At 48.1% G+C, this 22,345-nt stretch overlaps 1 protein-coding gene across 2 annotated transcripts in view; it reads right to left on the reverse strand.

The window, feature by feature from the left end:
- Positions 1-22,345, reverse strand: part of DAAM1 (dishevelled associated activator of morphogenesis 1) — a 172,680-nt gene that overhangs the window by 85,463 nt on the left and 64,872 nt on the right. For both annotated transcript variants that reach the window (XM_060271207.2, XM_035104035.3), the window contains exon 3: positions 4,037-4,126. In XM_060271207.2, the coding sequence (XP_060127190.2) occupies positions 4,037-4,126 (90 nt within the window). The remainder of the gene's footprint in view (positions 1-4,036; positions 4,127-22,345) is intronic.

Genomic DNA, 22,345 nt, shown 5'->3' on the forward strand with positions numbered 1-22,345 from the left:
GAAGGAGACTCCACCACACTCCTTGGTAGCAAATTCCACTGTCGAACAGCTCTTACTGACAGGAAGTTCTTCCTAATGTTTAGGTGGAATCTTCTTTCTTGAAGTTTGAATCCATTGCTCCGTGTCCGCTTCTCTGGAGCAGCAGAAAACAATCTTTCTCCCTCCTCCATATGACATCCTTTCATATATTTGAACATGGCTATCATATCACCCCTTAACCTTCTCTTCTCCAGGCTAAACATACCCAGCTCCCTAAACCGTTCCTCATAAGGCATTGTTTCCAGGCCTTTGACCATTTTGGCTGCCCTCCTCTGGACACGTTCCAGCTTGTCAGTATCCTTCTTGAACTGTGGTGCCCAGAACTGGACGCAGTACTCCAGGTGAGGTCTGACCAGAGCAGAATACAGTGGTACTATTACTTCCCTAGATCTAGATGCTATACTCTTGTTGATGCAGCCCAGAATTGCATTGGCTCTTTTAGCTGCTGCATCACACTGCTGACTCATGTCAAGTCTGTGGTCTACCAGGACTCCTAGATCCTTTTCACATGTACTGCTCTCAAGCCAGGTGTCACCCATCCTGTATTTGTGCCTTTCATTTTTTTTTTTGCCCAAGTGTAGTACCTTACATTTCTCCTTGTTAAAATTCATCTTGTTTGCTTTGGCCCAGTTGTCTAATCTGTTAAGGTCATTTTGCAGTGTGATCCTGTCCTCTGGGGTATTAGCCACCGCTCCCAATTTGGTGTCATCTGCAAACTTGCTCAGGATGCCCTCAACTTATTTATCAGATGGTTGGCGGTTCGAATCCCCACGACGGGGTGAGCTCCCGTTGCTCTGTCCCAGCTCCTGCCAACCTAGCAGTCTGAAAGCACAGCAATGCGAGTAGATAAATAGGTACCGCTGCGGCAGGAAGGCAAACGGCGTTCCCATGCGCTCTGGTTTCCGTCACGGTGTTCCGTTGCGCCAGAAGCGGTTTAGTCCTGCTGGCCACATGACCTGGAAAGCTGTCTGTGGATAAACGCCGGTTCCCTCGGCCTGAAAGCGAGATGAAGCCCCGCAACCCCATAGTCGCCTTTGACTGGACTTAACCGTCCAGGGGTCCTTTACATTTTATCTTTTTCTTTTTAACATTTAAAGCACTGTTATACCACTGTGTGTAAGGACAGGCTCTGGCAGATTGAGCAGACGAGACCAAGAGCAGGTCCACTGGTCAAAAAGGCAGTTTCTGCCCGTGCTGGAGAGGGAAGTGAGGAGCAGGTGGCGCTCGTCCACCTGGGAAGCCAGCCCACCTAGGAGACTGAAAACTCTGATCTTAAACCTCTGCTGCCTTGTGGAGTATCTTCCCTATATCTTGTGTACAGGGAAGTTTTTAATGTTTGATGTGTTACTGTGCTTAATCTGTTTAGTCTGTTGGAAGCTGCCCAGAGTGCCTGGAGCAATGCTGTCAGGTGGGCAGCATCTAAATATCCTAAAACTGATCCTAAAACTCCACTGCTATGCGGGACATTTTCAGGATAAGAAAAGGCATAAACCATGCGTAGGCAAACTAAGGCCTGGGGGCCGGATCCGGCCCAATCGCCTTCTAAATCTGGCCCGCGGACGGTCCGGGAATCAGCGTGTTTTTACAGGAGTTGAATGTGTGCTTTTACTTAAAATGCATCTCTGGGTTATTTGTGGGGCATAGGAATTCATTCATTATTATTTTTTGCAAAATATAGTCCGGCCCTGAGGGACATGCATGTTGACAGTGGAACGGCCCCCTGCTGAAAAAGTTTGCTGACCCCTGGCATAAACCCTACACAAATTCGGAGTGGAGTTCCTAAGCTAGCGCCTTGTATGCCTTCCAGCAACTCCTGCAGCCAAGCAGGCGGGGAGAAGGAGCTTTTGGGATGTTGTTTTTATTTTGATTACGCATTTTGTGGTTTTATATTTTGATTTTATTCTGCGAACCGCTCTGAGACCTCTGGGTATGGGGCGGTATATAAATTCAAAAAATAAATAAGTAATAAAAAATAAATAAAACAAACGTCTGGCTCTGCTTTCCACTGGACCACAGCAGCGAGGCCGAAAGTAGGCTCTTGTCATCTGGGCAGCACAGGACCCCCATACACGCTGGCCAGGATTGCACCCCAGTGAGGACACTTTGGTGCTGCAAGCACAGCAGTGTGACTTCACCCCCGGAGGCACACTCCATTGTCTCTCAAGACGGATGGATACCAATGTCAATTCCGCCGAATTCAAACTATAAGTTTTGTTTGCAGGCCACCTGTATGAAGTTCATGGGCTACCGGTGGTCCACAGACCACAGTTTTGGGACCCTACTTTAAAATTACTGCATTGCACGGGGTTGGACTGGATGACCTCTTGGTTCCCTTCCAATGCTACAACTCTATGAAAAGAGCCATCTCCGCCTCGCTGCATCTTTTCTCTAGATACGCCTCATTCCTTCCAAGCCCCGTTTGCTTCCCCCCCACACACCGCTGATCACCCAGATGGCTTGCCGCCATAAACGCAGCGATGCTGCTTTCGCACTCGGTGCTTTCTAAACCAAACACGTCCTCATGCTGATGGCTTGTAAGGCTGCCTGCTAGCTAGGCGTAAATTTTGCCTTAAACGAGGCCACAATTCAACATGGGAGTCTACCAGGCGCATGCAAATCTAACGGGCGATGAAAATGGGCAAGTAGGCAAATTCCCCCCCCCCCAAAAAGGCCTTTGCAGGGTTGTATTTTCCAAGCCTTGCCTTTTCGTTACCTGAGTTGTATTAAGATGCTTTGAGGGCATCCTTTGTATCCCATGAAATTACCGTATTTTTCTGTGTATAAGACGCCCCCTGTTTTGGGGGGCTCCAAATTAAGAAACACCCCTCAGCACTACCCATGTATAATACGAGCCCCAATTTTAAACTTTTTTTTGTTAAAAAAACACCTAGTCTTATACATGGAAAAATACGGTATAGAAGATTCATCTGGTCTCTAGGCTCAGGCCAGAAACAGCGGAATCCTCTGCAGAAGACTCTTTAGTGCAGAAGGGAAATATTGAGGGCTGAAAGTGTTCCTGTGTACGAGGAGAAGGCTCGCACTCTGCACCCACCCTCTGCTGGTGTCAGTGCCAATACTTGTTTTCAGTTGGCGAGTTAATTGCTGCTTTTGTTTTAAGTGGGCTTCTTAAGATTTTAGTTGTTTCATTGCAATTTCCAGCTTCGCCTTGCGCATGGAGGCAGATCTGCCTTTGCGATGTACACAGAAGATATGTGATCTGCCTTTTCCTCAGTTACAGATTTAGAGAGGAGGTTCCCAAACGCCCCACACTTGAAAACAGCTGCTGGTGGATCACTTAATGATTTCTCAGTCTACTGTAGCAATCGAAACGCACTGTGCTAAGGTCATAGGATTGTGGAGTTGGAAGGGACCCCCCCCAAGAGTAAATTAGTTCAACCAGTGCAGGAATCACAGTAGATGTGGCATGGTTGGCAAAGAATTCAAACTGTAATTCAATAGAATGCTATATTTTAAATAAAAGCAGCTATAAAAATACAATCAAATGTCAACATGCACGTTCAGTGTGATGGATGTGCCTGTCTCCTGTCTTCAACTGTAAATCCACAGATGTGCGGACCACCTGAATAAAGCTTACAGATCACATTTTGGGAACTCCTGATTTAGGATACGGTCGTGCCTTGGAAGTCGAACAGAATCCATTCTGGAAGTCCATTCGACTTCCAAAACGTCCGTAAACCAAAGTGTGGCTTGGAAGTAGCGGAAGCCCCAGCGGTCGGTTCAGCTTCCAAAAATACAGTCGTTCGCAAACCGGAACAGTCACTTCTCGGTTTGTGGCGTTTGGGAGCCAAAGCGTTTGGGAACTAAGCTGTTCAAAAACCAAAGTACAACTGTATTGCCTTTAGGGGTTCCTCAAAACAGACCCAACACATCCTGCAAGATTCTCTTCTTTGTTTCCCAAACTTGTCCCGCAGAAGAGAAAGCAAAAGAGCCGCGGAGGCAGTCAGTATGATCGTACTTTTTAAAATCATTCTCTTACCTTTTTCTTGCTGCAGTAGATCTGCCATTTCTTTTCTGCTGGAAGAGCAAACATGGCTTCTCGATGCTTATCTGAAAGGTCGAGTTCATCCTAAGGAGAGAGAGAGATGCCATACGTCATGAAAACATCCAATTTATTGCAGAGATTAGCATTAACAACTTGTGAAGGAGAAGGGGAGAAACCCTCATAAGCCCTGCTGGTCAGTGATGATGAGGGGAGCCCTGGCCCCCCCTCAGGCACATAATTCTGAGGGGCCACAACCCGGCGCCCCCATGACAGGCTTCCTTGCTGAGGCTGTGTGGCTGCCACCTTCTGGAGCCGTGGCGAGGTGAGCTGAGCCCAGGCTGGGCCGTTGCGGCTGCAGTGGCACCTCCTTCTCATTGCGGCTGAGCCGGAGACTGGACTTTTCTCAGCCCGCCCCGGTCCTTCCCAGGGTCCTCCCTTCCAGCATGTGCCCTGCAGCAGGAGCACGGAGGTGAGAGTCGCCCGCTCACCCAGTACACACAGCCAAGGAGAGGTGGCCGGGAAAGGGCTGCGCTTGGCACCTTGGCCTGCTCTCCATTGCCTGCTGCAACACTGGCACTGCTGGGATGCTGCCAAGCCCGCCAAGGAGCACTGGCTGCTGGGAGCTCACCGAGGGCACGTGCGGCAGCCGGCAGGCAACCTCTGTGAGAAGCGGCCACTGCAGAGGCACAGCGAGCAAGGTCTGCCTCCTGACGCACACGCACACAAGGAGGTTAGGGGGCCAAATCGTTGCCTTGTCCTCGGCACTGCCAATGCACACTACGCGGTTGCTGCTGGATCAGGCAATGGCCCACCCAGTCCACCCTCCTCTTCTCACAGCCGTTTTCAGAAGTATGGGCAGGAGTCAGGCTCTGGGATTTGTAGTGCTTTGCAGGACTGGGGCCTGCCTCAGCTTGTGCTGGAGAAACAGGGAGTGGCCACTCAGGTGAGACCTCAGCTTGTGCTGGAGAGGCAAGGAGTGGTCACTCAGGTGAGGCCACTTGATACCTCACTGCACCTGGTGGCAGGAGCTGGGAGGGATAAAAGCTCAGGATTTCCCTTCAGCTCTTTGCCACAGCAACGCTATCCCTGCCTGGTTGCCTCTGGCCTCTTGCTCCTTGGACCCTTGCCTTGCCGACGCCTTGCTCCTTGGACCCTTGCCTTGCTGACACCTTGATCCTCGACCCTTGGACCTTCGCCCTGCTGATGCCTTGCTCCTCGACCCTTGGACCTTTGCCTTGTCGACGCCTTGCTCCTTGACTCCCAGACCTTCGCCTCCGCCTTGCTCCTTGACCCTGCGACTGCCTGCTGCTGGACCCTCAGCCCTGCACCTGTTCCTGCTTCTACATCACCATCTTGCCTCTGGTCCTGACGTCCTCAGTCAGGGCTTCAACAGCCCGCCAACCGGACTGTGACAGCCATCAAGCAGATGCCTACGAGAAACCTGCAAACAGGACCCGGGTGCGAGAGCACTCTTTTCTCCTGCGGTCTCCAGCGACTCATATTCAGAAGCGTTACTGCCTCCAACCGTCCAGGTTTGGGCAATCATATCTGGTGGGTCATTCATCTCCATGCCCACACACCTATCATTTCTGCAGCTCACAAGCGTCTAAGACGCTTGGGTGATTCCCACAAGAGGGTTTGCAATCTCTGGGTGAGGTTCCCTTTCCTTCTCCAGCCCACAGCAGAAAGAGCTCCTGGAAGAAGATCTGGCTCAGCCTGTCGACAGAGTTATTTTGGAGGCCTCTGAAGAGCTTTATCCTGCACCCTGTACGCTGGCCTAAAGGTAAAGGGACCCCTGACCATTAGGTCCAGTCGTGACCGACTCTGGGGTTGCGCGCTCATCTCGCATTATTGGCCGAGGGAGCCGGCGTATAGCTTCCAGGTCATGTGGCCAGCATGGCAAAGCCACTTCTGGCAAACCAGAGCAGCACATGGAAACGCCGTTTACCTTCTCATAGAATCATAGAATCATAGAGTTGGAAGAGACCACAAGGGCCATCCAGTCCAACCCCCTGCCAAGCAGGAAACACCATCAAAGCATTCCTGACAGATGGCTGTCAAGCCTCTGCTTAAAGACCTCCAAAGAAGGAGACTCCACCACACTCCTTGGCAGCAAATTCCACTGCCGAACAGCTCTTACTGTCTCGCTATAGTGGTTCCTATTTATCTACTTGCATTTTGATGTGCTTTCGAACTGCTAGGTTGGCAGGAGCTGGGACCAAGCAACGGGAGCTCACCCCGTCACAGGGATTCGAACTGCCGACCTTCTGATCAGCAAGCCCTAGGCTCTGTGGTTTAACCCACAGCGCCACCTGGGTCCATCCAAATGATGCTGGACTCCCAACTCCCATCATCCCTAAGCAATGGCCATGCCGCCTGGGACTGATGCTAGTTGGGAATCCTAGACCTCTGGCAAGAGGCTGGGGGAGGCTGCCCAACAGCTATGCAGAAGGGAGAGTTTGTAGGACCTTCGCTGACAGCAGGCACCAAGATGGGGAATTTCACAGCTACTGAAATTTATGGGGAAAGGATAAGCATGTCTTTGGATTAGAGGTGATCTACAAGACAAGCCGCCACCGCCATGGGTCACCAGGGGATTAATTAGCCAAATTGATCTCCAAAACTCAGGTCAATCTGTAGATGGTTCGCTGAATATTGAGACAAGTTACTAAGAGTCGCATGCAATAAATAAGGTGAAGGGTAAATTCTGTCACCCCCTTCAGAGCTCTTCACAATCTCTTTTTGTTTTAGCAACCCCAAACAATTTAGTATAGCCAGCTCCTCTCAACGTGGAAAGCTAAGGGAATACTCATTTAGCTTTCAGAAAAAAAGCCCACCAAAAATATCCACGATGCACATGAGTATTATCCCATCTCCCTAACCCCATCCCATTATTTTTTTTTGAAAATATTTTTAACACACTCTAAATTACAACTGCATCTGATAGGTAACCAAACAGCCTGATTAATTAATCTCCAGCAGAGGCCTAGGTGAACAACTGTGTCTTTAAACAACACCCAAAGCTTTGCAAAATCTACACCACTCCTATGCCAGCAGGAAGCGCCGTTTCAAATTGGGAGGTATCATAGTTGAGAAATCTTATGGGCCTTTTATGCTCATGCTAAGCTTCCCCCAGCAGGAGCCTAGCCAGAGTGGGATCTTCAACAGCTGCAGTTTCTAGGTCAGATTCAAGGGCAGCCCCACAAAGAGCACATTACAATGATCATCAAGGATTGCCTCTCCCCATATGAACTGACTTGGACCCTGCTATCATCATCTGATGCTCTTCCTTGTGTGCCAGCTTTGCAAGAGGTCCGGAGGATGGCAATGCAAGAAGGGGCCTTCTCTGCAGTGGCTCCCCATTTGTGGAGTGCTCTCCCTAGAGAAGCTCGCCTGGCACCTTCATTATACACCGTTAAGACTCCAGGTAAAGCCATTCCTCTTCTCCCTGGCCTTTGGCTAATGAAACAATCTATGGCATATCCTCCAACATGTTGAGTTCCAAAACCAGGTTCTTCCCATCTGTGCTCCCGTGCAAGATCACGGGGCTCAAAAGGCACTTTTTTTGGTGTGTTCTTACGGTGCCCCAAAGTGTGCATTTGAGTGCCACACGAGATCATGGCGCCCAAAAGCACTGGGGGGGGGGCAAAATCGCACGAGAACATGACAACAAAAATGGCCGCCGTGCTCTCACAGGAAAAACCAGGGATCCTGGGTGTATGCCATGGCCTTTTAAACTGTGGGTAGGGTTTGTGATTTCTGTTTGTTACTATACAGTCATACCTCTAGATACGAATGCTGTGGGTTGCGTACAACATGGGTTACGTACGCGCCGAACCCGGAAGTAACGGAACGGGTTACTTCCGGGTTCGGCGATTCGCGCATGCGTAGATGCGGCCAATGACGTCACACGCATGCGCAGAATAGCACGGGGAGCATGCGCAGATTCGGCGCTTCGGGTTAAGTACTGCTCTGGGTGCGTACGGGGCTCTGGAACAGATCCTGTTCGCATTCAGAGGTACCACTGTACTATGTATTTTTGTGTTTTTACATTGTAAACTACCCTGTGATCTTTGGATGGAGGGTGGTAAATAAAATGAATTAATATTAATGGTGATAATGATCTTCTTGAGGTTATCAGCACATGGGGTCACCACGGCACATTTGCGAACTATGAAGAATACTGGCTAGCTAGCAATAATAATAATAATAATTTATTATTTATACCCCGCCTATCTGGCTGGGTTTCCCCAGCCACTCTGGGCGGCTTCCAACAGAAAAATAAAGTACAGTAATCTATTAAACATTAAAAGCCTCCCTAAACAGGGCTGCCTTCAGATGTCTTCTAAAAATCAGGTAGCTGTTTTCCTCTTTGACATCTGATGGGAGGGCGTTCCACAGGGCGGGCGCCACCACCGAGAAGGCCCTCTGCCTGGTTCCCTGCAACTTGGCTTCTCGCAATGAGGGAACCGCCAGCTTTTGGAGGGGTGCACAAGAACACCCAAAAGTTTTGGACCCAGCAGGTCCGACAGGCGCCGAGTCAGGAGGCGGCTGAAGCAGGCAAGAATTCAAAGCTGCCGCCAGCCACACTCACAAACTGGATATAAAGGAACAGAAAATTGGCCCCTTAAAATCAGTCCAAATGAGGGAAAGGATGCTTTTCTAAGAGGAAGGCATTGCAGCAATGACAGAACGCTGCCTTCATCGCTTGAAATCCTGCCACGAAATCCCTCTAGCAATCTGCACACAAGCTTCATCCCAAGCAGTTTCAATTAACAATCACGAAGCAGACTAATTAGTAAGCAGGAGATGCCAATTGGCAATTAGCTTCACAGCCCATCTGCATTTGTCCGCTTGGGCATGAATGGAGCCTGCTTATCAGGTAGCTAGAAATGGGGCAGTGGGGCAGGGAAAGAGTGATAAAAACCATGTTGCTGAACGACCACAAGTCCAGCTGGAATCTCAAATGCAAGCAGGAGAAGCCTCCATTCAGTATTTCCAAATCTCAGTATTTTTTAAGAACCAATCTTGTTATCTTTTCAAATCAATTGTCTCTGCACAGGCCTCGTGCATGCTCATGTCGTTTTAATTTTGGCTCCTTTAAAAGTAAGAATAATTTGGCCACCCAAAAGGAACGCACACACCACAGTTTAAAAGCCTCTGCCTTAGTTCATTTCCATTTTGACTGTGCGTCTTTCTCCTTCTTGCACACTGGAGCAAGTAAATTTGTTGTCGGAGCAAGCTACAGTCAAGCAATGGAGGTCGTAGAATCCTTGAACTGTAGTGTCCAACCCCCTGGCAAATAGACATTCTGTTCTGACGACTGCAACATAGGTTTAAGCCTAGCTGAGTTTCTGAGGGACCGTTGAAGGAGCTGGGCATGTTTAGCCTGGAAAAGAGGAGACTGAGAGGATAGGAGAGCCATCTAAAGGGCTCTCACATAAGAGAGGGAACAAGCTTGCTTTCTCCTGCTCTGGAGGGTAGGACTCGAACCCATGGCTTCAATTTACAAGAAAAGAGATTCCAACTAAACATCAGGAAGAACTTTCTGACAGTAAGAGCTGTTCGGCAATGGAACGGTCTGCCTTGGAAGGCGGTGGACTCTCTCTCCTTCCTTGGAGGTTTTTAAAGCAGAGGTTGGATGGCCACCTGTCACTGATACTTTAGCTGAGTTTCCTACATCTGATTACCTTCTTCCAAAGCAACTACTCTATTCCGAACCAAAAAAATGGAAAGCGTAATGCTGCTGGTGGTCAACAAAAGAGGTTTAAAGACTGTCTCAAGGCAAATCTTAAAAAAATGTAGTATAAACACCAACAACTGGGAAACACTGGCCTGCGAGCGCTCCACTTGGAGAACAGCCTTTACCAAAAGTGTCATGGAATTTGAAGACACTCGAATTCAGAACGCAAGGGAGAAACGTGCTAAGAGGAAGGCACGCTCGGCAAATCCACACCGTGATCAACTCCCACCCGGGAACCAATGTCCCCACTGTGGAAGGATGTGTGGGTCCAGAATTGGCCTCCACAGTCACTTACGGACTCATTGTTAAAACTATGTTTATGGAAGACAATCTTACTCGGCTACGAGTGATCGAAGAAGAAGAAGAAGAAGAAGATTGCAGGGGGTTGGACTGGATGACTCTTGGGGGCCCTTCCAACTCTACAATTCTACCATCTAGTCCAGCGTTCTGTTCTCAGTGGCTAAGTCAAATACAACAGCACCACCTGCGTTTCTGACCAAGGGGCATTCAGATGCACACATTCCCTTTGACAGTGGAGGTCAAACAAAGCACTTAAGAGTTCTTAAAAAAAAGTATATGTGCTATATAAATTGTTTGAGCCCTTGTGGCTAGTAGCCATTGAGCAGTCTCATCAGGCTCTAGGCTGACGGGGCAGCGGATTTCAGATGGGGGCATTCACAATCCTACTTAGAAATGTTGGGGATTGAACCAGAGACCTTTTGTTTGCAGAGTATACACGCAGCCACTGAGCTACAGCCCTTCCCTGACCTCACAAGACTGATGCAAGGATAAAAATGGGGTGGGTAGAGAACTATGTGTGCCACCCTGAGTGCCGTGGAGGCCAGGAGAGGAAGAAATGCAGTAAACAAAAGGCAAGCATGGATTGCAGGAGTGCTGCTCATGCTTCTAGAGGGAGTCGTGATTCCTGCAAAACCAGTTTGCCAGCTGAGCACAGCGTCGAAAAGGGAGCGTGTGCATCTCTGAGAGCAAATGCTGATAGCTAGAATACTGTCTTCCCTGTGTGTTAGCAATGCTTTCAGGGCAAGAAGCAATATTTCGGCTGGTGCCTTCACTATACACCTTTAAGCGCCGGGCAAAAACGTTCCTTTTCAACCAGGCCTTTGCCTGACTTGATCTACATCCTATACCAAGGGGTCAGCAAACTTTTTCAGCAGGGGGCCAGTCCACTGTCCCTCAGACCTTGTGGGGGGGCCGGACTATATTTTGAAGGGGGGGGGGAATGAACGAATTCCTATGCCCCACAAATAACCCAGAGATGCATTTAAAATAAAAGGTAAACTCAGGTAAAAACACGTTGATTCCCGGACCGTCTGCAGGCTGGATTTAGAAGGAGATTGGGCCGAATCTGGCCCCCAGGCCTTAGTTTGCCTACTAATGTCCTATACATTGGTACCTCTGATTATGAATTTAATTCATTCCGGAAGTCCATTCTTAACCTGAGGTATCACTTTAGCTAATGGGACCTCCCGCTGATACCGCACGATTTCTGTTCTCATCCTGAGGTAAAGTTCTTAACCCGAGGTACAACTTCCGGGTTAGTGGAGTCTGTAACCCAAAGTGTTTGTAACCCAAGGTACCACTGTATTCTTTTTTAAAATGAGGGCTCTTTTGGGTTTTTTTTTTTAATTGGGTTGCTAGTTTTGTTTTGATTTTATGTATTTGACATTTTATGTGAACCGCCCTGAGACCTTCGTGTATAGAATCATAGAGTTGGAAGAGACCACAAGAGCCATCCAGTCCAACCCCCTGCCAAGCAGGAAACACCATCATAGCTTAAAGACCTCCAAAGAAGGAGACTCCACCACACTTCTTGGCAGCAAATTCCACTGTCGAACAGCTCTTACTGTCAGGAAGTTCTTCCTAATGTTTAGGTGGAATCTTCTTTCTTGTAGTTTGAATCCATTGTTTCGTGTCCGCTTCTCTGGAGCAGCAGAAAACAAGCTTTCTCCCTCCTCTATATGACATCCTTTAATATATTTGAACATGGCTATCATATCACCCCTTAACCTTCTCTTCTCCAGGCTAAACATGCCCAGCTCCCTAAGCCGTTCCTCATAAGGCATTGTTTCCAGGCCTTTGACCATTTTGGTTGCCCTCTTCTGGACACGTTCCAGCTTGTCAGTATCCTTCTTGAACTGTGGTGCCCAGAACACAGTATTCCAGGTGAGGTCTGACAGGTGAGCTCTGTACAGTGTTACTATTACTTCCCTTGATCTAGATGCTATACTCCTATTGATGCAGCCCAGAATTGCATTGGCTTTTTAAGCTGCTGCATCACACTGTTGACTCATGTCAAATTTGTGGTCTACCAGGACTCCTAGATCCTTTTCACATGTACTGCTCTCAAGCCAGGTGTCACCCATCCTGTATTTGTGCCTTTCATTCTTTTTGCCCAACATTTCTCCCTGTTAAAATTCATCTTGTTTGCTTTGGCCCAGTTGTCTAATCTGTTAAGGTCATTTTGAAGTGTGATCCTGTCCTCTGGGGTATTAACCACCCCTCCCAATTTGGTGTCATCTGCAAACTTGCTCAGGATGCCCTCAAGCCCATCATCCAAGTCATTGATAAAGATGCTGAATAAGACTGGGCCCAAGACAGAACCCTGTGGCACCCCACTAGTCATTACTCTCCAGGATGAGGAGGAGCCATTGATGAGCACCCTGGTCAGTCAGCCAGTTACAAATCCACTGAATGGTAGCATTGTCTAGCCCACATTTTACCAGCTTCTTTACATGAACATCATGGGGCCCCTCAAAGGCCTTGCTGAAATCAAGAGAGGCTACATCCACAGCGTTCCCTTCATCTACCAGGCTTGTGTGTCAAAAAATGAGATCAGATTAGTCTGACATGACTTATTTTTCAGAAACCCATGCTGACTTTTAGTGATCACAGCATTCCTTTCTAGGTGCTCACAGACATATATAGGGCAGTATAGAAATAAAATAATAATAAATAAATAAATAAATAATAATAATTTTTCCTGCTTCCAACATACCGTCCGAGTTATTAATTTCAATTCATAAAGCCTGTCAAACTGGGTGTAGTCTGCTCTCTCTAAAAATACTTGGTACCAACCAACCCATTTTTAATCCTTCGTTGATGTCATCCAAAACCCGGTTTGATGGGTGTGCCAACATCCTTTGAAACGTAAGGCTACATTTCCATTTCGAATCGCCCAGAAAATAACGAGGAAAAGTCAACATTCAGGGTGTGTGCACACCCTGTTTGCACCACACAGTTACACACACGCAGAGTCGTCAGATATGAACACGGCTTCTCCGTCCCTTATTTCTCATATAGCTGGATCAAGGGCTTTTGGCTGCACTGCAAGATTAAGCATCTCTCTGTGCTCACATCGGTTTGTGCGGCATTTCGTCACAGATTGTCGGCTCCTTCCCAGGCCACAACATTCAACGAGCTTCTCCCAAACAAATGTTTGTTAGGAGTGCTAGCTCTAATCCATTTAACAGCGGTAGATCAGCTACAGTGTAATCACAGATTTATTTGTTTCTTTACAATGCCCCAGACAGATCAATGGGGTGCCCTAGATTGAAGTACCCAACAAGGATCCATGCTAGTTTCCTGTTTCAAATTTGACAGAGAGAGAAATGGATGTTCCCTTCTGCTTGCATCCCGTACCTGGCAGGAATGTTTTAATTCCAGGGCAAAAACAATAAGACCATCTCAGGAAACTGAAGCTGACAGTGTTATGTCAAGCGGCTCTTAAATCTAGATTTCTATGGTACCAAATGGATACGAGTGTGTCCCAGTTTTTGAAAGGCACTTGGTTCTGGCATTACTAGAAAAGTACAGTGGTACTTCCGGTTGCGGATGGGATCCGTTCCGGAGCTCTGCTCAGATCCCGAGGTTTCCGCAACTGGAGGTGCCTGTTCTGCACATGCACGCAGCATGGAAGAGTGCTTCTGCGCATGCGCAGTGAAACCTGGAAAAATACTTCCAGGTTTGCCATATGTGTATACCACAAGATACGTAACTGGCAGTGAACGTAAGTAGAGGTACCACTGTAATATTCTGTTGTTGTTTAGTCGTGTCTGACTCTTCGTGATCCTATGGACCAGAGTACGCCAGGCACTCCTGTCTTCCACTGCCTCCCACAGTTTGGTCAAACTCATGTTCGTAGCTTCGAGAACACTGTCCAACCATCTCGTCCTCTGTCGTTTTCTTCTCCTAGTGCCCTCCATCTTTCCCAACATCAGGGTCTTTTCGAAGGATTCTTCTCTTCTCATGAGGTGGCCAAAGTATTGGAGCCTCAGCTTCACGATCTGTCCTTCCAGGGAGCACTCAGGGCTGATTTCCTTCAGAATGGATAAGTTTGATCTTCTTGCAGTCCATGGGATTCTCAAGAGTCTCCTCCAGCACCATAATTCAAAAGCATCCATCCTTCGGCGATCAGCCTTCTTTATGGTCCAGCTCTCACTTCCATACATCACTACAGGTAATATTCTGTAAATTCCCCCAAAGATAGTTTAGAGAGAGATATGCTTTGCAATATCACCCATTCTCCAGAATTTATTTCCCGCAATTCAATAAAAAGGTTTTCAAAACGCAGCTCAAGGTAGGATTAAAACTGCAAAAAGCCAACCGAACATTTAGGATGCAATAAAATTAAAAGTTAAGAGCAAGCAAATTGATTGTAGTTCTAGTTTGCATGAATCCAATTAGGCCATAATAAAGAGGCCTAATTAGCAAACGGGTTGGCAGGAAGCCTTAGAGGACATACAAGCTGGGAGGCTAGACAATAAAAGAACAGGCAACTCCCAGCTCCACCCTGTCACAACTAAGTCCGAAGCCCCCTGGTGACCAGACTGTATAAAGACACTAGTCTGTGTGTCTCCTGCTTACTGATGGGCAATAGGGGCAAGGAGAATAAGAGGAAGCACTCCCCCCCCCCCAATACATTGAATAACTTGCTACCACAAGATATTGCAATGGCCCCTGAGTTAAGCCAATTTATGGAGGGCTGTTTTTCAAAGGCTAGGTAGCTAAATAGAACCTCCAGCTTCAGAGGCATTGTATCTATGAATATCTTGGAAGATGAAACAGGGGAGAGCTTTTACCTTCTGGTCCTGACTGTGTGCTTCCCTGTGGGCATCTGGCTAGCTACTTTTGAGAACAGGATGCCAATACATCGTTCTGCATAATTTCAATTTATTTTTGTGCTTTAGCATGCAGAGCACTGTGCAATTCTGTTTTGTAGGGGAATGACAGGAGCGGGGACCTACGGAACCCTCTGGGCTCCTTTGGGATATAAACTGAATAAATAATATGCACCTATTCGCACTCCCTCGGATGAAAATCTCCAAGAACAGGCAGGCACCTGTCGGAACTAAAGAATGTAATCCACACTCAAAGAGAAAGGCAGGTTGGTTACTCATAGCACCTTGACTTTTCCGGCGTCGGGTTACGCTTAAACCTTTTAACATAAAAGCTTTGCCTGACATTTCTTCAGCTGGCTTGTGCTAAATGGCTCATTACCAAGAAAACAAATTCGCGCCTTCTTTAGACTTAGACCAGAAGCTGAAGGCAGACACCTCTGACTAATAAGCAGGAATAAACAAGGGAGAGGCTGTTGGAAAGAGTGACGCTCCCCTCCCAGCTTCCCTCTGCTTATTAGATGAAGACTTGTGATCTAAAGACACCAGAAGAATCTGCTGGATCAGGCCAATGGCCCATCGAGTCCAGCATCCTATTCTTACAACGGCCAACTAGGCTGCTTAATGGGGAACCGGCAAGCGGCATTAGCAACCGTGGAGGGAGACCCTTGGCAAACTACAGTTCCCAGGATGCTCTGGGGTGGAAGCCATGCCTGTGGTATGACGCTGCTTTAAAGGCATAGCACAGGTGAGCTTCGTACACAGCAACCATTAAACACCCCGGGCGTCACCACCGAGGCAGAGCAGCACTCGATGCTCGTTTTTTAAGACGCAATGATTCAGAAGGCTGCTACCACTTCACAGCCCGATTTTTATTGCCGGGTTGTTTTCCTTGCATCAGCAGCGTCGAGCGCTTCTAAGTGTGTCATTCGCATCTGGGTGGGGAAATGTGAGTGCTGGGGAGGGGCGGGCAAAGCTCAACAGATGCGAAATCAGCTTTGGCGAGAAGAAAATGGGACAGCTCAATAGGTTAGAGTGTGGCGCTGATAACGCCAAGGTTGCAGGTTCGATCCCAGTTACGGGACAGTTGCCTTGCACTGCATGGGTTGGACTGGATGACCCTCGGGGTCCCTTCCGACTCTACAATTCTAAACGCAAATATAGCATGTGGAAGCAGAGGAGGAGACCACGCTTCAGCAGTGGGTTACATGGAAGTTCCCTCACAGAGCTACCAGACCCAGAGCTGTTTAACACACAATCCCTATTCCCAGGGAGTTCTGGCAATGGTGTCGTCTGCAATGACAGCTCCCGTCTCTGTTTTCACACAGGGAACTATCCCAGCCCGACCTGGAGATGCCGGGGATTGAATCCAGAACCTGTTGTGTGCAATGCAGATACTTCAGCTCACCGTTGCTATATATATATATATATATATATATATATATATATATATATATATATATATATATACACACACACACACACACACACACACACACACACACCCTCAGGAATCCTGTGAGTTTCAAGCAGCCCTGAAGTGCCCCGTCAGTTTAACAATTCAGGGGATCAAATGAAGTAAGCGATCTCAGCTGGTGGTTAATTTATAAGATAGCGTCGCTGTAAATGGCGCTGGCACCGCTTGAAGTTTTGGAAAAGGCAGGCAGGCAGGAAGAAGGAAGAGCCTCCACCCAGACCAGACAGTTATCTCCAACTAGAAGGTGGAGAAACATCTGGCAGGTATTCAGACTCCCCACCTCTTTATTATTAGTTGGTGGCACTTAATTCATTTGATAAAAGAAACAAGCAGAAGCCCTCCAGAAATATATTACCACCTGAAGACATGCTTAATTTGGGGCAGGTGGGCTGTGGGGGACGAAAAAGCCAACACATACAGAATGCTAATTTTATGCAGCTTTTTAAAGGAAATCAGCCCCGAGTGCTCACTGGAAGGAGCTGAGGCTCCAATACTTTGGCCACCTCATGAGAAGAGAAGACTCCCGGGGAAAAGTCCCTGATGTTGGGAAAGATGGAGGGCACAAGGAGAAGGGGACGGCAGACCTGAAGTGTTTGCAACCCGAGGTACCGCTGTGTATGATAGAAGTATACAAATATTTTCATAAATAAATAAATCTTTGGGTGGCTCCTACCCCTCATCCTGGCTCTTCAGAGTCCATGACTAGTATCTATGCCAAGAGAGATAAGCATAAGATGATCTCTCTCTCTCTCTCTCTTACACCCACTGGAGGGGAAACCCACAGATTACTGGTGTTGTGTATTGAGTCAAAGGATTTTATATCTGTATTATTATTGTCTGTATTTGCATTAGGATAAAGTAACTGCCTTTTGGTTCCAGAGGGTACAGCTACTATTGGTTCATTTAAGCTGCTGTATTTGGATCCTCTGTCTTATTGGTTTCCTCCAAAAGGCAGCACTGTGATTGCTTGATATTGTTCCCTCCAAAATGTATCCCTTCCTAGCTAGTCCCCTGTCCCTATAAATGTAGCTTTGCTCTCCTCAGTCTTCAGTCTTGTTCACTTTAATAAAGAGCTGTTACTAGAGAACTGTCTCCAGCATGTTTTGTCAAGAGAGCTGAAATCTCTGAAGACCCACTACACAACAACTGGAAAGTTGGCACTTATTCCCTTCTAGATAGTATCACTTAAGGCTGCTCAGCAACGCACCTGTCCTGAAAGTCATTGTCTCAGGCTTGGATCACCTTTGCCTCCAGCGCTGCCTCCCCCATTCAGATAGCAAGCACGATCCATTATGCATGATCTAATGATTAAAATTGCTCTGCACCTGTAATGGCTGCCGATGACACGGAAGGCTTAAGCGCCCTCCCAAACCAACTGGGTTAATCTGCCCCAGAGCTATGCTTGCTCCGTGCCTTTTAACTGCAACGAGGTCCATTTGCGCCCCCTGAGGATTATACCATATTATAGGGATATCAATTCCATTGCACTCTGAATACTAAAGTGCTTCAGTTATGTTGCTGGGAGCATGTGCGCCCTGACGAATGGAAATGAGAATTCTGCATCCCCAAAAAGAGGCATGCCAAAAACTGTACAAATTACGCCCATTGCACTGATGAGCAAATACCTAGCTGCTTTTTCGCTGCTCCTCTTGTTGTTGTTGTTGTTTAGTCGTTTAGTCGTGTCTGACTCTTCGTGACCCCATGGACCAGAGCACGCCAGGCACTCCTGTCTTCCACTGCCTCCCGCAGTTTGGTCAAACTCATGTTCGTAGCTTCGAGAACACTGTCCAACCATCTCGTCCTCTGTCGTCCCCTTCTCCTAGTGCCCTCCATCTTTCCCAACATCAGGGTCTTTTCCAGGGAGTCTTCTCTTCTCATGAGGTGGCCAAAGTATTGGAGCCTCAGCTTCACAATCTGTCCTTCCAGTGAGCACTCAGGGCTGATTTCCTTCAGAATGGATAGGTTTGATCTTCTTGCAGTCCATGGGACTCTCAAGAGTCTCCTCCAGCACCATAATTCAAAAGCATCAATTCTTCGGCGATCAGCCTTCTTTATGGTCCAGCTCTCACTTACATACATCACTACTGTGAAAACCATAGCTTTAACTATACGGACCCTTTGTCGGCAAGGTGATGTCTCTGCTTTTTAAGATGCTGTCTAGGTTTTGTCATTGCTTTTCTCCCAAGAAGCAGGCGTCTTTTAATTTCGTGACTGCTCCTCTAGAAAAACCCAACTCGGCTCTACCCATCCCAATCAAACTTCCAAGATTTCAGGTACCTCAGTGCGGCTCAAACGCTTTCAAATGCACCCCAGCAATCAGGATGTCAAGCTTTTTCCTTCTTGTAATCCTGATTCTCATAGGGGATCGGGCCCCATCATTTCTAAAGGCAGAGGCGACACCGTTAAAAGGTGCAGGAGAAGGCAACAGCTACATTTCCTCTGCCATGGAAATATGCAGCAAGGAGAAAAGGTGCACTCCCCAATTTTCGACCTCTAACACCACTGTTAAAAGGCACGAATCCATCTTCCGTTAATGGAAGCAACAAGACTTGTTTTCCAGTCTGCCTCACCAGAAACAGAAGATGGAGGACACGTAACTCACTGGCAGTACAGTATGTGTGAAAAGGATCTAGGGGTTTTAGTGGACCACATGAGCCAACATGGTGATGCATCAGAAGCAGCAGCTAAGGCTAAACTAGGGTGCATCAACAGAGGTCTAGCGTCCGGATCAAGGGAAATGATAATATCACTGTATTGTGCCTTGGTCAGACTCCAGAATACTGCGTCCAGTTCTAGGCACCACAATTTAAGACGGATATTGACAAGCTGGAACATGCGCAGAGGAGGGCAAGCAAGATGATCAAAGAACTGGAAACCAAGCCTTATGAGGAATGGTTGAAGGAGCTGGGATGTTTATCTTGGAGAAGAAAAAACTGAAAGGAGATGCGATAGCCTTCTTCAAATATCTCAAGGGCTGTCCCATGGAAGAGGGAACAAGCTTGCTCTCTCCTGCTCCGGAGGGCAGGACTTGAACCAAAGGCTTCAAGTTACAAGAGAGGAGACTAAACATCAGGAAGAACTGTCAGAAGAGCTGTTTGACGGTGGAACGGATTCCCTTGGGAGGCTGTGGACTCTCCTTCCTTGGAGGATTTTGAGCAGAGTTTGGATGGTCATCTGTCATGGATGCTTTTAACTGAGATCCCTGCACTGCAGGGGGTTGGACTGGATGACCCTTGGGACCCCTTCCAACTGCAGTATTCTATGGTTTTATGATCTGGGATCGACCGAACAAGTCCTATCTGCATGAACTGCTTACCCTCCCAACAAGTGCCTGGGTTTTTTTCCCCCCACTGCAAACATCCCAGAAATGCTCAATGTCTTGATGGACAGATGAATTGGTGGGATTATGCAACAGCTGCTGCCAGATGGGGCTGGAGCACAAAGAGATTTGGGGGGTGGGAGCAGGACAAGAGCCTGGAAGAATTTGACCTTCTGGTCCAGCAAGCACCAAAGGTATTCACTTGGTAATTGTCCAAAGATCCCATAGTCACGGGCTTTGCCCACCCACCTGCCGCACATCCCTTTTCAATGACCCTGCTGCTCCCTCTCCTATTCTTCCCCGAAGCCTTAAGATAGTGTTAACCCAGGAGAAGAGAAAAAGCTGAAACACTGGAAGTCAACAAGGCATGTCCCCCCCCCCCAAAAAAAAATCACCAATCTGAGGAAGCCTCGCAGGTTGCTTCGGCAACCCCAGCCATTCCCAAGCAGCTGTGAAACTGCATCCCATCAAAAAAAGCAAAGCCAGGGCTGGCTGCCCTTTTGTGAGAGCCTCTTTCCCCCCACAAGCCCCTCTCTCCTTGTGTGTGTGGCGGAAAAAGCAGGCAAAGCCCTGACAGGCAGCGAGACAAGCGGCTCGCCTTCATCTTACAATGCCCAAGCATGCAGCCATTCTTGTGTAAGGGCCTTGGCACAAGGGAGAAGCCAACATGCCAGCCAAAGACACAGCTGGCGTTGGCATGCTTGGATTCAGTTTTGCTTGTCCGGCACTGGAAATGGCAAATGGTTTGGGGGATCTATAGCAGGGGTCATTAACACAGTGCCCACGGGCACAATGGTGCCCTTGAGGTCTTTCTTTGTCACCTATGAAACCTCTGAGCCCCCAACCCAACAAATACGTTTAGTGCCCCTTTGGTCTTGACTGGGCAGTGAGGGATGTTATCCTCTCCTCCCTTGAAAGGCGCACAGAGCAGGAGGAGGAAGTTGAAAAAAAACGACACTCGTCCCCACTTCCTCCTTCAGTTCTATAGGTCAAGTCCGCCGGGGGTGGATTTCACCCAGATCAATTGGGAAAGTGAACCCTGTGCGCATGTTATAGGTGTCTCTCTGCGGGTGGGGGGCTGATCAGGTGGGGTGGCCCCTACAGCACTCCCTCAAAAATCCCAATGTCCCTAAAAAGGTTGGCGGCCCCTCGCCTGCGAGAAAATTGAAACACAAGCTTCATCCTGCACAATCTTACTGGGAGTTCTATACTGAAGGATGGCTTGTGCATCTATAAGATGGATAAAGATAGATAGATCGATCGATAATTGTTATTAAAATTTATCTCCCGCCCTTTCTCCCAAAGGAGCCCAGAGTGGCAAACAACACGTAATAAAACATATTGTTATAGGTTCTTTGTTTTATCCTCTGTTCTTCCAAAGGACACATTCTGCACCAAGTCTCTGATTAAAAACTCGCTCCTCGATTTATTAGGTACATCATCCCATAAGTCAGTTGTTTTCAACCAGTCTGCCGTGGCACCCTGGGGTGCCTTGAAAAGTGGTCAGAGGTGGTGCGGGCAACACTGGCCTCTGTCCTTCTTTCCTTCCTTCCCTCCCTCCCTCCTCTGATGCCCTTCCAAAGGCTTACACAGCTGTTGGTTGCAGTAACATTGGCTACAAGTAGTCTAGGCGAATGGTGCCTCTGGGGCTGGCCAGGGGGCGCTGGGTGCCAGGAGCTGAGGCGGCCTCAGAGTAAGCAAGCAAGTAAGCAAGCAAGCAAGCAAGCTAGGAAGCAGGCTAGGGAGCACAGCCAGCTATGTCATATGGAGGAGGGAGAAAGATTGTTTTCTGCTGCTCCAGAGAAGCGGACACGGAGCAATGGATTCAAACTTCAAGAAAGAAGATTCCACCTAAACATTAGGAAGAACTTCTTGACAGTAAGAGTTGTTCGGCAGTGGAATTTGCTACCAAGGAGTGTGGTGGAGTCTCCTTCTTTGGAGGTCTTTAAGCAGAGGCTTGACAGGCATATGTCAAGAATGCTTTGATGGCGTTTCCTGCTTGGCTGGTTGGACTGGATGGCCCTTGTGGTCTCTTCCAACTCTATGATTCTATGATTCTAGTCCACCAGCCCTTGCTGTTGGGAATGGACAGACCAGTCCCAGGCCCCTGTGGGGCAGTGTGAGGAGGCACCTCTCTTTCGGGCAGTGGCTGCCCAGAGGACTCCCAAGGAGAGGAGGCTGAGGGAACCCTCCACAAGGGAGGGTGTTTAAAAAGGGGTGAGGGGCTGCCAGCTCTGCAGGCAAGGGGTGGCATAACTGGGCTCCTGAGCCCCACAGGGGGGCCGCAGAAAGAATGTAGTTGGTCAAGGGAGCCGTGGACTTCAAGAGGTTGAAAACCTCTGCCATAAGTCAACCTGAAGTTATAGTAAGGCCTCAGGTGGATGGGAGCCCTAGGAAAGACAAGTCTCTCGCCTATTCTGTTTCTCCATCTATTAGGCTGCTTTTCCAGCTATGGTGAAATAGCCAAACAATGCGACCTTAGCCCCCATGTTCCCACTCGACCACTTCAATATGCGGGGACTGACACTTTTACAAGCACGTGATAATTATATGTGTGCCAGCACACAATCTTTGGAACTCCCTGCCTATTGACATTAATCAGGCACCTCCATTGTATTGCTTTCAACAC

This window comes from Zootoca vivipara, chromosome 1, assembly GCF_965207765.1.
Source record: "Zootoca vivipara chromosome 1, rZooViv2.hap1.1, whole genome shotgun sequence".
Taxonomy (NCBI): domain Eukaryota; kingdom Metazoa; phylum Chordata; class Lepidosauria; order Squamata; family Lacertidae; genus Zootoca; species Zootoca vivipara.